At 31.9% G+C, this 17,946-nt stretch overlaps 1 protein-coding gene across 1 annotated transcript; it reads left to right on the forward strand.

The window, feature by feature from the left end:
- Window positions 1-209: 209 nt before the first annotated feature.
- On the forward strand, window positions 210-16,775 carry LOC112287374 (uncharacterized). Its single transcript, XM_024530316.2, has 5 exons — window positions 210-608; window positions 783-899; window positions 14,618-14,872; window positions 15,726-15,996; window positions 16,304-16,775. The coding sequence occupies exons 1-5, from the start codon at window positions 210-212 to the stop codon at window positions 16,468-16,470; spliced, it is 1,209 nt and encodes a 402-aa protein (XP_024386084.1). The 3' UTR covers window positions 16,471-16,775.
- The last annotated feature ends 1,171 nt before the right edge of the window (window positions 16,776-17,946 follow it).

Genomic DNA, 17,946 nt, shown 5'->3' on the forward strand with positions numbered 1-17,946 from the left:
GGAAGAAATATATTTTGAGTTTTTATACAAAACAAAGAGTTTTTTTTTTGGGAGCTAAGGCATTATATACAAAGGAAACCTAAACTCTCTACAGCTAGATACCCGGTGTATTCCCAGATTGAAAAACACATCACACGATAGAACTGGTGAACCCGACGTGAAATTTTTTGGGGTAGAGAGTTTTGAAGAAATATTTTTGGCTTTCTATTATGGAAGGGGGGCAAGGAAGTGGTGGTAGGAATTACATTGGGGATTCTCTATTGCAATTGGATCCTGCTACAAGTCAAATGTTTCAAGCATTTGCACTTTTTATGCAACAGCAGCATGCAGTGGAATGCAAGGAGGCAATGGCTACGAAAGCCTTGCAATCTGTTGTTGGAATTTTGGACCAATTTGATGGAAGAAATATTTCCAAGTATCTTAAGTATTACTCTCGGGAGATGGAGCTCAATAAGGTGCCAGAAAAAGATATGATCCTTATATTTGAGCTTGCAGTTGTACCAGAGCTTTGTGACCATATAAAGGGTATTATTAAAACTCATGGAGACAGATGGGAAGATTTTATCCTACAGCTAAAAGAAGAGTATTCTTTGGAGGATGCAGAAAGGGTGACAAGGAAATCATTTATGGAATGGGTTAATAAATCCAACAAAGGGTTGATTGCAACAGAGTTACTTTGAGAATTTGAGAGACAATTTCTTCAATTATCTCGAGTGGAAAAGCTTACACTTGAAAATGATAAGGTGGAGTTATTTCTTCAATCAGCTGGAAATGATTTACAGAGAGAATTGGAATTATTATTGGAGGATAATACAGAGGACAATGAACTTACTACTGATTGGAAGAAAGTCTCTGAAGCTGTGGGCATACTTGCTAAAAGACAGTATCGGAGGGGTAAGGTGGTAGTAAGGCAAGAGACTAGACCTCCACCAACTACAATATCTCGTAAGTAACAGCCAGAACTTGCTATTCTAGTAAATACTATTCCAATTCCTATGTCTACAGTTGCACCACAGAAAGATGCAATTGATGAGTTGGTAAAAGGAATGAAAGACTTACAAATCAAACTAGCAAAGCTAGAGGAGAAAGAAGGATTATCTGAGAACAAATCTATATCAAAGCCAGGGTATATACAACGATGTATTTGGTGTAATAGTATAGAGCATCCTCGAAAGGAGTGTGGAGATTTTGCCAATATTTTACAACAAGGAGTAATTTTGTGGAAAGATGGAAAAATTGCGTTGCGAGATATAGGTGAGTTTCTCAAAACCAATTTTGGAAAGGGTGGGATGAAGAAGGTTTTGGAAGAGCATATATCTCAACAGGCTATGGCATCAAGAGAAGCTATTATTTATGGCATTGAGGCTATAAGGGAGAAAGAGGATGTTTTTGATAAGTATATAAATACAAGGGATCTATGGAATCATGCTATTATCAGCATGAATAAAGGAAAAATAACAAGGCAGGAATTACTTAATACAGCTACAATAATTAGAAATGCTACAAGATGGGATGACCCTGTAGATACTATGTCCGTACATGCTTATTTGGCAAAGTCTCAACATGAAGCCTTAATGGAGGTGAAAAGGGGAAGAAATGAAAGAAAAGAAAATTTTGAAGAGCCAGTAAACAAGAGGAGATTTCAAAGGCATGTTGAAACAACTTAAAATAAAGAAATGCCTATACCACATGCTAATAGACCATCCAAGGTTGGGCCATCAATTTTGCATCCTGAAAATGCTTCACTGCCAAAAGAAAAATGGGAAGAAAGAATGGAGGTTGATAAAGACAAATGGAAGAGTAAGCATATTACTTATAAACTTCAATCTGATATTGAGGCAGCCACAGATTTGAAAGGAGTCTTGGAAAAAAGAGTATTGAATGCCAAAATTGAATTTACTCTACGAGAAATTTTAGGCATTGCAAAGAGAGAGTTTGATGAAGTCATCATAGACACTATTAAGCGAAAGAGGTAGTTGACAGGAGAATCTGCTGTATCTAATGCTTTGGATACAATCTTGACTGAAGAAGAGGAGCATGAATTGGCAAAATGTTGTATCAATAAAAAGGGATAATTTGATTTGGATGAATACAAGGATGATGACAAGGGCCCTAGACACTATACCAAGGGACATTGGGCAAGAGCCACCACAGAGACTTTAGTAAAAATGGAAGACTTGGAAGAACTAGTAATTGCTCTCATTGACCATGGATCTGAAATTAATATTATGTCAAAAGAGGTCTATAAACATGGAAGGTGGCCCATTGATATTAACCATGGATGGGTGATTCGGACAGCAAATAATACACGAGGAGATCTTTATGGTGCTTGCCCTAATGTGAAGGTAAAGGTTCGAAATGTGACCACAAAACAAATTTTTTTTGTTCAAGACACTACTTCATATCCGGTGATTCTTGGTCAACCATATATTACAGCTGTGAGGATGGAGACCAAAGTTTTGGATGATGGATCAGCATGTGCCCATATTAGAAGTCAAGTTGAAAAAAAGGGAGTGCAATTTCTAACAGTACCTGCAAACCATGAGCGCAATCGGAATTATTTACGAAGTGAATTACTACCAAGGGTTAGTGAAGAGTTTACGGATTTTTGTAGGGTACCACTATAGAGCGGGAATGTAGTGGTACATCAAAGAAGGTACTCTCGCATGAAAAAGAAAGTACCTTTTGTACAGGTGTTATAGAATTATCTAAGAATGGATTTGCTATCTATACACAACTTGATGATCTACCAAAGTGGGAGAAAAAAGTTGTGCAAAAATCTGAAAAAGACCTAAAAAGAGTGGGTGTGCTTGATGGAGATGATAAGATAATAGGTGTATATATGGAGACTGGTTTAGAAAATTTTATGGAAGAGCTTTTAGAGGTTGAACAAGGAAATGAAGATCAAGTGATGCAAGTACATTCAAGAGAGCTCTACTCAGCTATACAAGCATTTCAAGATTATAAAGTCGAAGTTGAAACTAAGTACAAGATTGTGGAGAGAAAAATAAAACCAGTAGCTATACCATTACCTAGTGATTCCAATCATCAAGTTCAACAAGCTTTGAAGGAGAAGGTCTTATGGGATCCTAAACAAATTGGCCATAAGTTTACTAAGAACACACTTAATGAGCTAAAAATAGGATCTACAAATTTCCTATTGCTTGTTGAAGAAATGGAATTTAGAAAAATGTTAAGTATGCATGGAAAGGCCTTTGCTTTTGAACCTTCAGAAATTGGATGTGTTGATCCAAGTGTTGTGGCACCAATGATTATATTTACAGTTCCACATGTTTTTTGGGATTTAAGACCAATTTCAGTGCCTAAAGCACATCTACCTAAACTTATGAAGCTTTTAAAATAAAAGATACAAATGAAGATCCTCGAGCCATCATTTGCACCATATTCCAGTCGTTGGTTTACAGTACCAAAGAAAAATGGAACACTACGGTTTATTCAAGATATGCAACCAGTAAATCAAGTAACTATTAGAAATACTGGAGTTGGACCAATTGTTGGAGAATTTGCTGAGGTATTTGCTGGTAGAGCTATTTACTCTGTTCGAGATCTTTATTCTAGATATGATCAATTTCAACTAGCTGAAGGAAGCAAAGATGTTACTACTATGAGGACACCTTTAGGGTTGGTTAAGATGTGTACATTGACACAAGGAGCAACAAACTCAGTAGCTCATATGATGAATGGGATGAATAAGGTTCTTCGTGATTTCATTCTAAAAAAGACTATGCCCTTCTTAGATGATATTCCAATAAAAGGGTGTGTAGAAGAAGAAAAAGATGAAACAATAGATCAGAAGGGGTGCCGTAAATTTGTATCTAATCATATTTTAGACTGTGACAAAATTTTATCTCGACTGGAGGAGGTTCACTTGACACTGTCAAGAGCTAAATCTACTTTTGGAGTTCGAGAAGTTGTTATTGTAGGGCATTTATGTGGATGGTTTGGTCGCAAACCTAATCCTAATAAGGTGGATGCCATACAACGAATGAAGGATATTTGTAGCTCACAAACAGAGGTACGTAGGATTTTAGGAGCTTGCATATTTTATTAAGTATGGATTCCTCATTATGCACATGTAGCTAATCCTCTTTATAGTTTGCTACGAAAAGGGAAGAGATTTAAATGGGAGAAAAAACATACAAAAATAATTTAAAAGCTAAAGCAATTATTATCTTCTCCACATGTATTGCGAAGGATAAGTTATGAGGATGGCAAATCGGTGATACTTACAGTTGATACTAGTCCAATAGCTGTTGGTTGGGCTTTACGACAAAATGATGAAGAAGGGAACACGTTTGCTATTAGATTTGGAGCTAAAGTATTAAGTGAACGGTTGGATCAACATATATGAATTTCCAAAGTCTGATGTAAAAAAGTCTTTGGCGGGAAGAAATATATTTTGAAGAATTTTAATATATTTTGAGTTTTTATACAAAACAAAGAGTTTTTTTTTTTGGGAGCTAAGGCATTATATACAAAGGAAACCTAAACTCTCTACAGCTAGATACCCGGTGTATTTCCAAATTGAAAAACACATCACATGACAATGGTAACTGGACTAGAAGCGCCTTCTAAGTAATGACGCCATTCTTGAAAAGAATCCACAATTGCAAGAAGTTCTTTGTCGTGGATCTCATAATTGATTTCTACTGTTGAGAATTTTTTTGAATGAAAGGCTTCTGGATGAAGTTTGTCATCTGTTCCCATTTGTGATAAAATTGCACCTAGAGCAAAGTTTGATGCATCTGTTTCCATAAAGAATGCTTTGGAAAAATCAACACGATACAAGATTGGTACAGAAACAAACGCTGTCTTCAAAGATTCAAAAGCAACTTCCGCTTCTTGATTCCATTGAAGTTTGTCTTTACAAGTTAAAGTGTAAGTGGAGCTGCAACTTAAGAGAAGTCTTTGATGAAGATCCGATAGTAGTTGGCAAATCCCAAAAAAAATTGGACATCTCTTACCGTTTTTGGGATCTTCCAGTCTATAATAGTTTGAACTTTCTTAGGATCCATCATAAGTCCATCATTTAAAATGATGTAATCTAAGAAATCGACTTGAGTAGTGTGGAATATACACTTTTTTATCTTGGCATAGAGTCTTGCATCTCTTAATTTTTGTAACACACGACGAACTTGAAGTTCATGTTCTTTTGGATTCTTAGAATAGATCAAGATGTCGTCTAGATAACATACCACAAAACCGTCCAAAAACTCTCAAAAAACATCATTCATTAGATGTTAAAAAGCTGCTGGTGCATTTGTAAGTCCAAAAGGCATGACGTTGTATTCAAAATGTCCATACCTAGTTCGAAACGCAGCCTTCCATTCATCTCCTTCTTTGATGCGTACTAGATTGTATGCTCCCCGAAGATCTATTTTTGTATAGATCTTAGCTTGATTCAGTTGATCAAGAAGTCCGGATATTAAAAGTAGTGGATACATGTTCTGGATGGTAATCTTGTTGAGTCCTTGATAATCAACACACATCCGCAATGATCCATCTTTTTTTTTTCACAAATAGAATTGGAGCTCCTGCTGGAGATTTAGAATGGCGTATGAAATTTTTGGCTAGATTTTCTTCAATATACTCCTTGAGTTCAGTCAACTCATTTTGTGATAAACTATAGATTGGTCCGAATGGCGGTTGTGCTCCTTCTTGAAGGTTAATTGAGCAATCATAGGGACGATGTTCCGGGAGTGTATCCGCATTCTTTTTTTCAAATACATCTTAAAATTCTTGATATTGGCTTGGAATGCCACTTGAAGTCTTTTCACCAGTAGGAACAAGTGTGGCATAAATAATATATGGTAATTCTTTCATAGCAGCATGTAAGAAAGCTTTTGCACCTATAAATATGGTTTTAATTAAAGTGGACTTATGACTCTCTATTTGATTAACTACATTGTTAGCTATACTTTTAGAGAAAGTAAGAATTTGGGAAATTCAATCTATTTGAGGGTTGTATTTTTCTAACCACGATAAATCTAAAATGACTGAATTAGAGGGAGATCTAATGATATTAAATACTACAAAACTATTATGACCATTGATTATTACTTCTATAGGAAGGGTTTCATGAGTAATATCTCTAGAAGACAATGGACGACCATCTATGACTTCTACATGAACAGGTTTAGTTTTCTTTACTAAAGATATGCTATGTCTTTTAGTAAATTCTTCATCTAAAAAATATGCTGAGGCTCCTGAATCTAACAAGGCAGAGACTTTGTAATGTTTAGGTCCTAAAATAACATTTAATGTAAAACAAGGAGAAGGCTCTGAGGAGAGAATAGGACCTTTATTAGAAGTTGTGCAAGGTTCCAGCCGCACGGTCCCTATTGTAGCTAGATAAACTCATTTTTCGACATATTATCTTCTTTCACAGCCATACTCTTCATTTTGTGATTGCGTCGTTTCTTTGGACAACGTTGAGCAGTGTGCTTTGGTTCTCCACAATATAAACATAATCCTTCTTGACAACGACGAGTCTTTTCTTGCTCAGTAAGAGGTTTGAAACGTACTGCATCAATTTGTATATCCTCTACTTCCAAATGTGTGTGTTGAAGCGTTGTTGGTATTGCCATTGAATTATAGTAACGTTGAGGTCCACTTGTACGGTTCTCAGATCGGAATTCAAAAAGACGATTGTCGCACTTCACAGCAAAGTCAATTGCTTGACTCAATGTTTGAGGATCAGGTAAGTTGAGCATTAATTTTTTTACCTCATATTGTAATCCGTAGAGAAATTGGCTAATAAGTGCACCATCATCCCACTTGATATCAGTTGCAAGTTGTCAAAATTGTGAAGCATATAACGTTACTGATCGATTGCCTTGTCGTAAAATACGGATCTTATTGGTTGCAACACGAATTGCATCATGTTCTCCATACATGGATCGAAACTCCACCAAAAAAGTCTCTAGATTATCCAATATTGGATCTCGTCGTTCAAGAAAAGATGAAAACCACGATAATGCCGAATCTGAAAGAAGTGTACCAATAAATCTAACTTGTGATCCTGGAGTTGGATAGCTTTGGAGTTGAAGTTCAATCACAAGTTGCACTTAATTGATAAATCCTCGAAATTTGGATCTGGTGCCATCAAACTTCTTGAGTAGGGCAATTCTTGGTTCTCTAACATTTGAAGGACGTTCCACCATAGGAGAAAAGACATGGTTTAGTGCAGATGTTGAAGCAGTTCCAACCATTTCTATATCTTCACTTCCTGCCAATCTTGTTGCTCCTTGTGGTGGTAAATTGAGTTGATGCATTGCAAGTATTAACTCCCTCAATTGCTCTTGCATTTGTGCCATTGCACTCTTCATTTCAAGAAGTTGTGCTATGATAACACTTAGAAGAGGGAAGATGTCTAATATCGCTGAAGACAAATAGAAGAGAGGATTTGCGGACAAAGAAAATACTAAAGACAATATCAGTTTAGAAGAGGGTAATCCGCAACTTCTAATACGCTTATATCTTATCAAGAAAAAGAGGTAATCCACTCTTAATCAAGATTAGAAAAAGCTCTGATATTGTAGGTGTACTCTTGTCAATCTGACAAGGACAAGAACTCGATGAAAAAATAATTCAGACAAGTGAGCCTTCACTCAAAGAGAAGTAACAAAATATATATAAACAAGTATATATATTGAAAGTGAAACTGGAATGGCTATTGCCAAAAGACAAGAAAACTAGAGACCCTTGAAACTAGACTAGAAGCAAGAAAGGAATTGACAAGAGTGAAGAAGCCTTCACTCTTGTCTCTATATATACTATCTAACTAAGGGGCTACGTGGCGACGTTCTATAGGACCTCCAATATGTGTTGACTTTGTAGGACACATGCCTTGACTTACAAGGCAAGTTTTTCTACGTGTGGGCCACATAGTTAGCTTGATCTTCAAGCTAACAACATGTGTGGCACATGGCCAACTTGTTGACCACGTTTTTAATCCAAAAAGTCAATTAAAGACACCTATGAAGTCAAAGCAGTGTCTAAGAAGTTTCTAGGAAGCTTCCATATTAAATATTATAGAATTAACTTACTTTTATCTACTTTTACTTACTTCTACCTATTTCTATATGTAATTATTAGCTTACATGATTATGGCCGTGACACGTGTTGAGAACGTTTAAAAAGACACAAGAGAAATAGTAAGTCATACACATATATAAAAGTAGTAGTAAGTCATACACACAAGAGGGTTTCTAAGGAGAGAGAGCTTCACACATTAAAATCTGTTGATCTGGTTGTGTCTTATATACAAGAAGAGAGAAAGGGGAGAGGATAATCAATACTTCTCTACTAGACTTTAAATACTGTAGCTATAGTATTTATTGTATTCTACAGTAAATATTATGGAGAGCGCCGACTTTATTTAATGATCTCAACAGTTTTGCCTAACTTTTTAGGGCCAATTGACTTATGTCAAGTATTTTTGTTAATCAATAAAGATCAATGAAAATCAATTAATTACTAGAAATTATAGATTCTTACTTATGCACCAAGAAACAAACCCAGTTCCTACAATTTTGATTCATTTTTGGAGGATTAAATGAAGAGGAAACATTTTACATACATACATACATTCATGCTTTGAGTTTTAAGTATTTGTTTGAGCTTGGTAAGATTTTAGTGGAAATAGGTGGTGCACTTTACAAGCATGGTATGTGAAAAAGCACGACGTTGAGTGGAGAAGTGAAGTTTAATTTATAAATCTGCAACTAATGGGAAAAAGTGTTCGCCACCCAGTTGCGGTAATTCGTATTTTTTCACTTATATTCTCTTTCCATTTATTGAAAAGAGAAAAAGCTGTTGCAATGAGCTCTGGAGAACGTGACCCCCACTCCAGCGGTGTAAGGATTAACTATTCTTAACGGACGGAGAAAACCAACCGTAGCCCTCGTGGCTTCAGTTCTCCATAATACCTGGAAGATATTGTATTCGTAATTAGCAAAGTATATGACACGTTGTCGTCGTGTCTTTCGTAGACTAGGGGACGTGCCTGCACGTGTGCCCGTGACATCGGCAATTCACCTGCTTGCTTGTTTTATTTTTGCAAATATTACAACGAAAAAGTAAACGCGACAGATGCACAAATACGTAGACAAATATCACTGTATTTATATATATATATATATATATATAAACATTTTGACAAGCATGGTATTATTTTTATTTCTAGTTGCTTACTCACCAGGATGATTATTTCATTTTTGAAAATTATGAGTTTAAAATTAGGATCAATGAACGATTACATCTTGAAAAAGTCATTGTGGAGCAAACAAGTAACCTCAAAGTCTACTTTATATTTTATATTTTATATTTAATTTTTTCAGGTAAAAAATTCATAACATGTAATTTGATTATGATGTACTTTAAAATGCAACAACATTGGAACACGGTTTTTAATCACCGAGGAGAAGAAGACAGAGAAGAAGAAAGGAGAACTGAAGGACAGTGAAAATACATTAAAATGCACATTTTAATGAATGTACATTTTCTGAATTTGAAATTTTCAAAAAATTTAAATGAAACAACCTCAAAAAATTTACAGTCTGTCTTCAGGATTTGGGTTACACAAAATTGGCTGTTTTTTTCTACTTCATTTAGATTTTATCGTAGTACAGTGGATCCAGTCTACACTTTAGGAAAATTAAACAAAAATAAGAGTCATTGTTACATAAATAGGCAAGATTAGTTTTGCTACTAATACACCGTGTTGGAATCATACTGTGATTGACTGAGACTAATTTGACTGAGCATCACTGATTCCTGGTTAACAAGTTTTTAACATGTTCCTTAATAACATTATGAATACTGTACAAAACAGATCAAAATGATGGATCAGGTAGAGTTTATAAACTATAATGGTAAATATTTGCACCATAATAACTTCTTTCTTTTCAAAGTCACATTTGCATATATTCTGTATATATGTGAATACACACACATATATATATATATATATATATATATATATAAAATAAAAATGACAATGCATTGTCATATATCTACTACAACTTGCAATCAATTCAACATATACATATATATATGTATATTTATATATTATTCTGATCAATAATTATATTGATATTTTTAATACATATTAACATAAATATAAATAAATAAATGAATAAATATTTTATTAAATCAAACTGATAGTAAAATTTAATTTTAATATTTTATTTATTTATTTAATAATGAAACCAGGTTTAGATAGCAATGAAAACACCATATATATATATATATATATAAATTAAAAATTCGACTATCATTTAAATTTTATCTAATTTAATAAATTTAAGTGCAATAAATGTGTGTATATATATGTGTGTGTGTGTATATATATATATATATATATATCTGATATGATATTATTACATGGTAGTTAAAAAATTTACAAACAATATTTATATGTATTATAAAAAAATATTAATATGATTTAAGTATTTTACAATACTTTCATAATTAAATTTACCATTGTCCAAAACATTTACAATTTAATCTCAATCTTAAAAACCAATTTATGTCAATGTCCAAATATCATGTCTAATCATAAAATTTGATTATGCATCTTTTTAATTATTAATTTTTATATTCTTTAAAAAAAAGATTAAACCATTAAATAAAGTTGTGACAACATTCAAATATTAGGATGAAATAAATATTAAAATAATCTCTTACTTATTGCAATAAATAACCACATCCATACAATATTATTTTAATAAAGTATCTTAGGTAAATATTTTTTGGAAATAATATTATGTTCATCAATTGCAAATAATATTTATGCTATCAAAGTCCATATTAAAAAGAAATCTTAATTTTTTTTTAAATCTTTTTATTTATTTTTATACGTAAACAAGATATATTTGATGTAACAATTAAGTATAAAAGTTCTTAACTTCTTGACTTCTTATATTTAATGTCATAGACATATTGATACTAGTAAAGATAAGAAGAGTTCAATAGAAGTAAGTAATTTTTTTAATAACTTGTGGAATAGCTTATTAGAAGTTGCATAGATGCAGATTTCTCTTTCCAAGTGTTTATAGGTGATTTGAAGGTGGTAAACTTGGCTAACAATTTGGTCGTGTATTACACATATTAAGTACTTGTTTTATAAGTTGGCTACACATTATACATGCTAGTCACTTATGGTATAAGTTGGCTATGTGGTACATATATTAGAAAATTGCCTTGCAAGTTAGATACATAATCTACAATTTGGACACATATCAAATGGCCTACAATATTCCACCACGTAGCTCTTTAGTTAGATAGTAAAGATTGGAGGTAAGAATGAGGTCTTTTTCAATCTCATCACTGCCTTTTTTGTATTATTGTCTTAGTTGAAGAATCTCTAGTTTTTTGTATTTGGCAATAACTATTTTAGTTTTCATCTTATAATTATCTTTAATTTGACTACTTTCTGACATTGAAAGTCATAAGAGTATATTATTTTTTCAAAGTTTTATTATGATTTATGTTCTTGATACCTTACAATTTTTTATTTTTTATTTTTTATTTCTATTAAAGTATAGTTAGATTTTGTATGGCTCAAATTAATAGTTGGTGAAATAACCTTCTTATCATGGATTTTGCCTATAACTAATCAACTTTAATATAAGAGAGTATTGTTAAATTAAATATTTGTGGATTGGTATTTAAAAATATATATAATAATTTGACTACAATTGAAGGTAGTCAATAAGCCTCTCTAACTTGCATCAAAGTTTTTATTGAATTTCCAAACTATTAATTTGCATACTAAATTACATTTAAAGTACCAAAATTTAGAAAATAGGATTATTAAAGAAACCTTAGGATTTAGATGGTTGTTAATAAGTCTTTGTGCTTTTTTCTTTGCTTAATATCATACATTTTTTATGGAGATGGTTTTGTTGTCTAACTATTCTTTTGGTGAATATAATATTTAATCTTAACATCTAATAATAATACTTTAAGTTCAAACTCTAGCAATTGAAAATCAAATTGAAAAAAAGCATAAACACTCCATTTTCTACTACTAGAGAATAGTGCAGAATTCCTTCCATGTACAAGCATATGAATTAATTTCTATCTTTAATTTTCTTATAATTTTCTTTAAAAATGCTAGCAATTAATGTGGATAGTCTTTCTACTAATAACTGATCAATGTATTATTTATTTAAGATATATTATAATATATTTTTTTTACATAATTTTATAGAAAAAAATATTTTTTATATAACGATTTTTTTGCTATTTGTATCCACTATCTTGATAAAATTATTTCTTGTTATTTTATTTAGTTATTTAAAAATTTTAAATAAAAAAGTATTTTTAACCACCATGTGCATTTAATACATTGGCAAATAATCATTTCTCTATTTATACTAACTACTTTTGTTTCCTAACTATTTTTTTTTTCTTAATTCTTTTTATACCTAATCTATTTCATTATTTAAACTTAATTCATACTAGCTCTTTTTTTCTACTTAATAATAAACTTTTGATAATTAAATTAAAGTTTTAAAATTAAAAAATTTCACACCAAAACTTTGAAGTATAAACTAGATTTTATATTATTTCTTATTCTAAAATAATTGGTTCTATTCAATGATTATATTAAGAAAAAAATTAATAATACAACTGTCAACCTAATTGTACAAATTTCATGTTTTTTTTACTTAATTTTCCAGCTCATCTATTTTCTAATATTTTTCAATTATCTATTTGAATAAAAGACATTGTGCTTAAAATTTGTATTATCCACATTCATATATTAAAAAAACTCTTGATCATCAGTCAATTCCTATTTTCAAGACCAATATAATTAATTTAAATACTTAACTAATGTTTTGAAGACCTTCAATTCATGTATTTTTTATAAAATCAAAGGTTTTTTAGCAAAAATATTATAAGATTTAAATTCTTTAAATAAATATAAATATATGAAATCAATAATGTATTTTATAAGACTTTATAGTAAATCTATGATTCTTAACTTGAAAAAATAAAAAATAAAAATAGTGATATTAGAAAAGTTAAAAAATATGTCTTCTTATATCTAAAAATATTAAATAAAAAAATCACAATTAGATATACAAAAACAATAATCCATATAAAAAATAAATATAATAAAAAAACAAGAATTGACATACCAAATTAGCTTGCATATTTGACATTAAAACATAGTAGTATTTGTAATAGGCTTAGAAAAATTTAAGCTAATTAATTTTCTTTAAAAAAAACCTAAAGAGGACTTTAAATAAAAATCAAGATTTGATAGATAGTTAAACATGATTTTATAACCAATGAATTCCTCTGGAAGAAAAAAGAATTAAATTTTTGTAATCACAAAATCATTGAATGAATAAAAGATATCATCTTTTAAAAATAATATTATACAAATTATATGCATTCTATTACTTTCTAAGTTATACTATGGTTATACTAAGGACTATATAAGGTTATGGTAACAAAGTCTCAGTTCTTATTTATCTAAGCTTATTGTGGAAATAAATACATATTTTAACAATTTTTTACAAAAATATAATTTTCAACTAAAAATTTAATTAAAAGTTAAATTTTTAGATAAAAAAATTTCATCAATATTTTCAGTCTTTTATAGAAAAATCATAAAGTAACAGGATAAGAGAAGAAATCAATAGTTTTGTTTTTATATTTTTATTTATTTTTTAAAGAACCATTAGGATATTAATTGTTATTAAGTCAAAGATAATAATAAGTCATGATTTTGATAATTGACGTCCAATTATTCTTCCCAACACTACCCATAAAATGTCTTCTAATACTTTACAACACAGTATCTAAGTTAAAAATAAAACACTTAACAAGAAAAAATAACATTTTTTTTTTTTTTTTTTTTTTTTTAATAAAATACAATCTCAACAATATTTTTTTCAACTCAAAACACATCAACATAAACAATAAAATCTAAGCAAGGTTTTGTGTTTCTCAAACTAGACTTCCCAAAGACATATAACAAAGTCACTAGATTATTTTTAAAAAAAAAAAATGAAACTTTTGTCATATACTTTACATTGATTTGTGTTTATACGTACAAAATAAAATATACCAAATTAATTCCATACTTCAAATTTTGCCATCAATTACAATTTCAGGCTTAACATCATGAATCTATACCCAAGAATTCTCGTAAAATATAACTCAGTTTGGTCTGAGTATCAATCACACTTTGATTCTATAAATGCAGGAATGGAATTTCCAAAACTATGAAGTCTAAACTGATAAGATGTATGGACCAAGGTGCGCATGCACAACGGAAGCAAGGTCTATTCCAGTTTGTATGACACAGAGCAGTTGCAGTTAACTCTGGGCACCACAAATTCAATCCCAATATAGATGATACCTCGAACTCATTTTGTCTAGAAATTCAATTCGATGCTCTAAAAACCTTAAACCCTTCATACATTTTAGAATGATGTTCAAAACCCATCATGGATTGAAGTGGAGCGAAGGATCCAGAAACATGATTCCTAATGCAGAGATCTACGCCTTTTTGTTTATTTGTTTGTGTGTTCGCTAGTTTGATTGTTTGTTGCTATTTTGTTGCTGTAAGTAGCAGCTGCCGTTCTATAGCGGAGGGAGGGTTTGGTGGAAAGTAGTTATTTCTACCGGACCCCCAACGATTCACACCCTACCTTTCCACTTCCTCTACCGCTTAGATTCTCATAAGTATGGCGCCATTTCGACTGCATTGTTCGCATTTTGCATCAACCTCCCTTCCTCTGCATTTAGACATTCCAACGACTGGATCATGCAAACCATGTGCAGGAAGATGATGCACAGAATGTCTGCCGTTTTGCTTTTAGTCTTGGTAAGATCTCGTCTGCTGCAGTTTGGGAAGAATTGAGAGGACATGACTTCAATTGCATTGGATAGTCCTGCGAGCGTTTGGGCTTTTCTGGCGCAAGGAAAGGAGGAATCCAGCTTGTGTCTCATACTCTTGCGGTTCAGTTTTGATTGTTCGAAGTTGCGATTAGATATCGGAGTTTTGTGCATTGTAATGGTTATTTCGTGTTGAAGGAGTAGGTCCTGTTCATCGGCGTCGCTGTGAGTGTTGAAAATTTTGAAGATGATGGCAATCTTTTTGTTTCTTTGTTTTTGCCTTTTAACTTGGACTTTCGATTTCCCGCTCCATTGCTGTGCGTCATATATAGACGGTGGATTTATTTTGTTACATTATATTTTTCTGTCGTGTTGAGAATGGTTGATAGATGAGGATCCAACGCTGTGATGGTTTATTAGGTTCGTGTCAACATCATGTCATGATCCTTAGATCGGTCGCTGACCTTCGCTTTCACTTTCGCCACAGCGCTACACATGTTAAGGAAAAGATTCACAGTCGACAAGTTGGAGACACAGAAGTTCAATAATTGATTTAAAATACGATTCCAAATTAAATTTACGTAGTAGACGTATGCTTGACTTCTGTGTTAAGTTAGAAATCGAAAGTTTCTTCAAACTTCGTTTAACTTGAACTTGTTCTAATACTGTGGTTTCAAAGGGAAGCACATTTGGGACTCTAATGCATCATTTATGTTTTGTCCTCGTGCCTCCACTTTCTAGAATCTTGCAGAGTAAATGTTAAAGTAATGTGGAGACTTTTGGTATGTTTTATTTCTGCTATCTTTTGTAAGAGGGATGTGGTCCAACTTGAATGCATGCAGGTAGGAGCAGCAATGACAGCGACGGTAGAAGCGGGAGTTATAGAGAGATGCAATGGGGCGGTTCTGGAGCTTGTTCCATGCTCTGACTCGATCAAGGGCCCAGGCGCTGATCCTGTGTCCCACGGTTGCTGCATGGCCTTAAGCGAGCTCCTACTCTCACCGGAGTGCCTGTGTTACGCCGCCACGATTTCGCAAGGTTTCGACATGAAGCAGATTCTCGGGTTACCGGCTGCTTGCAAATTCCACGTTAAACCTCATCAGGCATGTGAAGGTTCGATGTGCTCACTATCCTTCCCTATAATCGCTGCATTTTGTTTTAACAGAAGTGGTATTGACGCGGATGATCGCTGATGGTGGCAGCTGACACCGTGTGAAGTCCACCTGAGATTTGTAGAGATGTCCTCTCAAATAAGCTCACGAAAGCATGTTTGCATTGGAATTGGCTTGGCTATGTGACTGAAAGCAAATTATGCTTTGTAACCTGGTATTTTGTACCATACATTCTTTCTCTTTGCTGTACAAATCTGACAAGGTGTTTGAGGCGGTTATTAATTGTTCTTGAACTATGGGACTTGCAGGTATTCCTATTCCAAGCTACCCAGGACGACCTTCTGAAGTTTCTGCTCCCAGTAGCTCAATTAATGACCTACCTCCTCTTGGATTCTCCGATGAAATTCGAGAAGAAATAAGAAAAGAGTTCCGAGCACATCAAGTCCGTTTGGAAAGCCTAAAACGAAACCCTTGATGAACGTATTCTTCCTCAATATAAACGAACGCTTCCCAGAGCTGCTTTCCACATTTGCGACACGAACAATGTGGAGATATCGTGTACATATTGTACCTCAAGCTCCAACTCGTATGATGTTTGTTTTAGTGATCTTGATGTGGGTTTTCTGAAACACTAGAACTATTATCTTCACTCGGCATGCTGCTCAATAGTGCCATACAACTAAGTTAAAAGAGTACCGACTGACAGAAATACACATAAAAAAAGCTGGCCGAAGCCAGTGTAAACAATTATGAGATTAAATTATAAATCTTTTTCACAAACCAATGCCAATAGAACTCAACTTAGGCACAATGTCTTGCTAAAGTTATAAAATCTTATAATTTTAGCAATGAGGCTAAATTTTGGCACAATGTCTTGACTAATGAGGTAAAATGCTATATTCGAGTGTTGAGTTAATTTTAAATTACTTAACAAATGAAAATGTTTCGTGAGAAGGAATAAGTGAAAACTGATTAATGAATAATTAAGTTTTTAAATAAATTAATTAAAATTTTATTTAATTTTGCAAGATATGATGTTAATTTTAGGATGTATTATAGAATAATCATGTCATAATCACGTTTTCTATTTATTTTTTAAATCACAAAGGTAATAATATTTTTTTATTGATAGATTGATTTATTTATTATGTCAAATTTTATTTTTAGTTCTATTTTAATATAATTATTAAATATGTATCTAAAATTATAAAATAAATAAAAAAATAAATATTTTAAAAAAATTAAAATTATAATGGCATATTTTAATTTAATTTAAAATATATATATTTAAAAATAATAATTAATTTTTAAAAATAATATATAAAAGATAAATATGTGAATGCATGTCAAATATGGTTATAAAATCAATTTTATCTTATTTCAAGTTGTATTATCTTATATAAAGATAATATTATTTAATTATTTATTTGTGGATATACATCTATAAAATGACAATACATTAATTTGTATATACTTATTTATTTGATAACTACTTAAATTAATAAGTATTCAAATCTTCACAAAAAGTAATTCATTATCTTAACAAAAGTAGAAGCTTGTAACACTGCTAATTCCATATAATATTCTTATAAATAAGAAGAAAATTTGAAGAAATCACAAAAAATAGGTTTTGATTTCATACACTTCTAAATAGCAATTCTATATACCATACTTGGAAGATTGTTTCTTATGTACAAAATGTGTGCACTTAAGGCTTTCAACTTGTTAAGTGGCAAGTAAACACAAAATAGTAAGAGAAACATAATGTTGTCATAGTAGAGAGAGTTGCCTCAAGAAAGCACTAGGCCTTTGGCTGTCACTAATCAATCAAACAAGTTGCAAGATTATAAAATACATATATAATTTATAGCTTCTCTTCAAGAAGACAATTACATCAAATACACAAGTCTAAGATGCATAAGAATATCTAAGATGTGACTAGATATCCTAA

The sequence above is a fragment of the Physcomitrium patens genome, chromosome 10, assembly GCF_059467195.1.
Source record: "Physcomitrium patens ecotype Gransden chromosome 10, ASM5946719v1, whole genome shotgun sequence".
NCBI lineage: Eukaryota > Viridiplantae > Streptophyta > Bryopsida > Funariales > Funariaceae > Physcomitrium > Physcomitrium patens.

Bases quoted from the DNA above. Each gene is read 5' to 3' on its own strand.
- LOC112287374 (XM_024530316.2), top strand. From the start codon at position 210: ATGGAAGGGGGGCAAGGAAGTGGTGGTAGGAATTACATTGGGGATTCT. The intron at 900-14,617 runs GTGGTAGTAAGG...TGCTGTAAGTAG, and splicing joins GACAGTATCGGAGGGGTAAG to CAGCTGCCGTTCTATAGCGG. The intron at 15,997-16,303 runs GTTCGATGTGCT...TGGGACTTGCAG, and splicing joins ACCTCATCAGGCATGTGAAG to GTATTCCTATTCCAAGCTAC.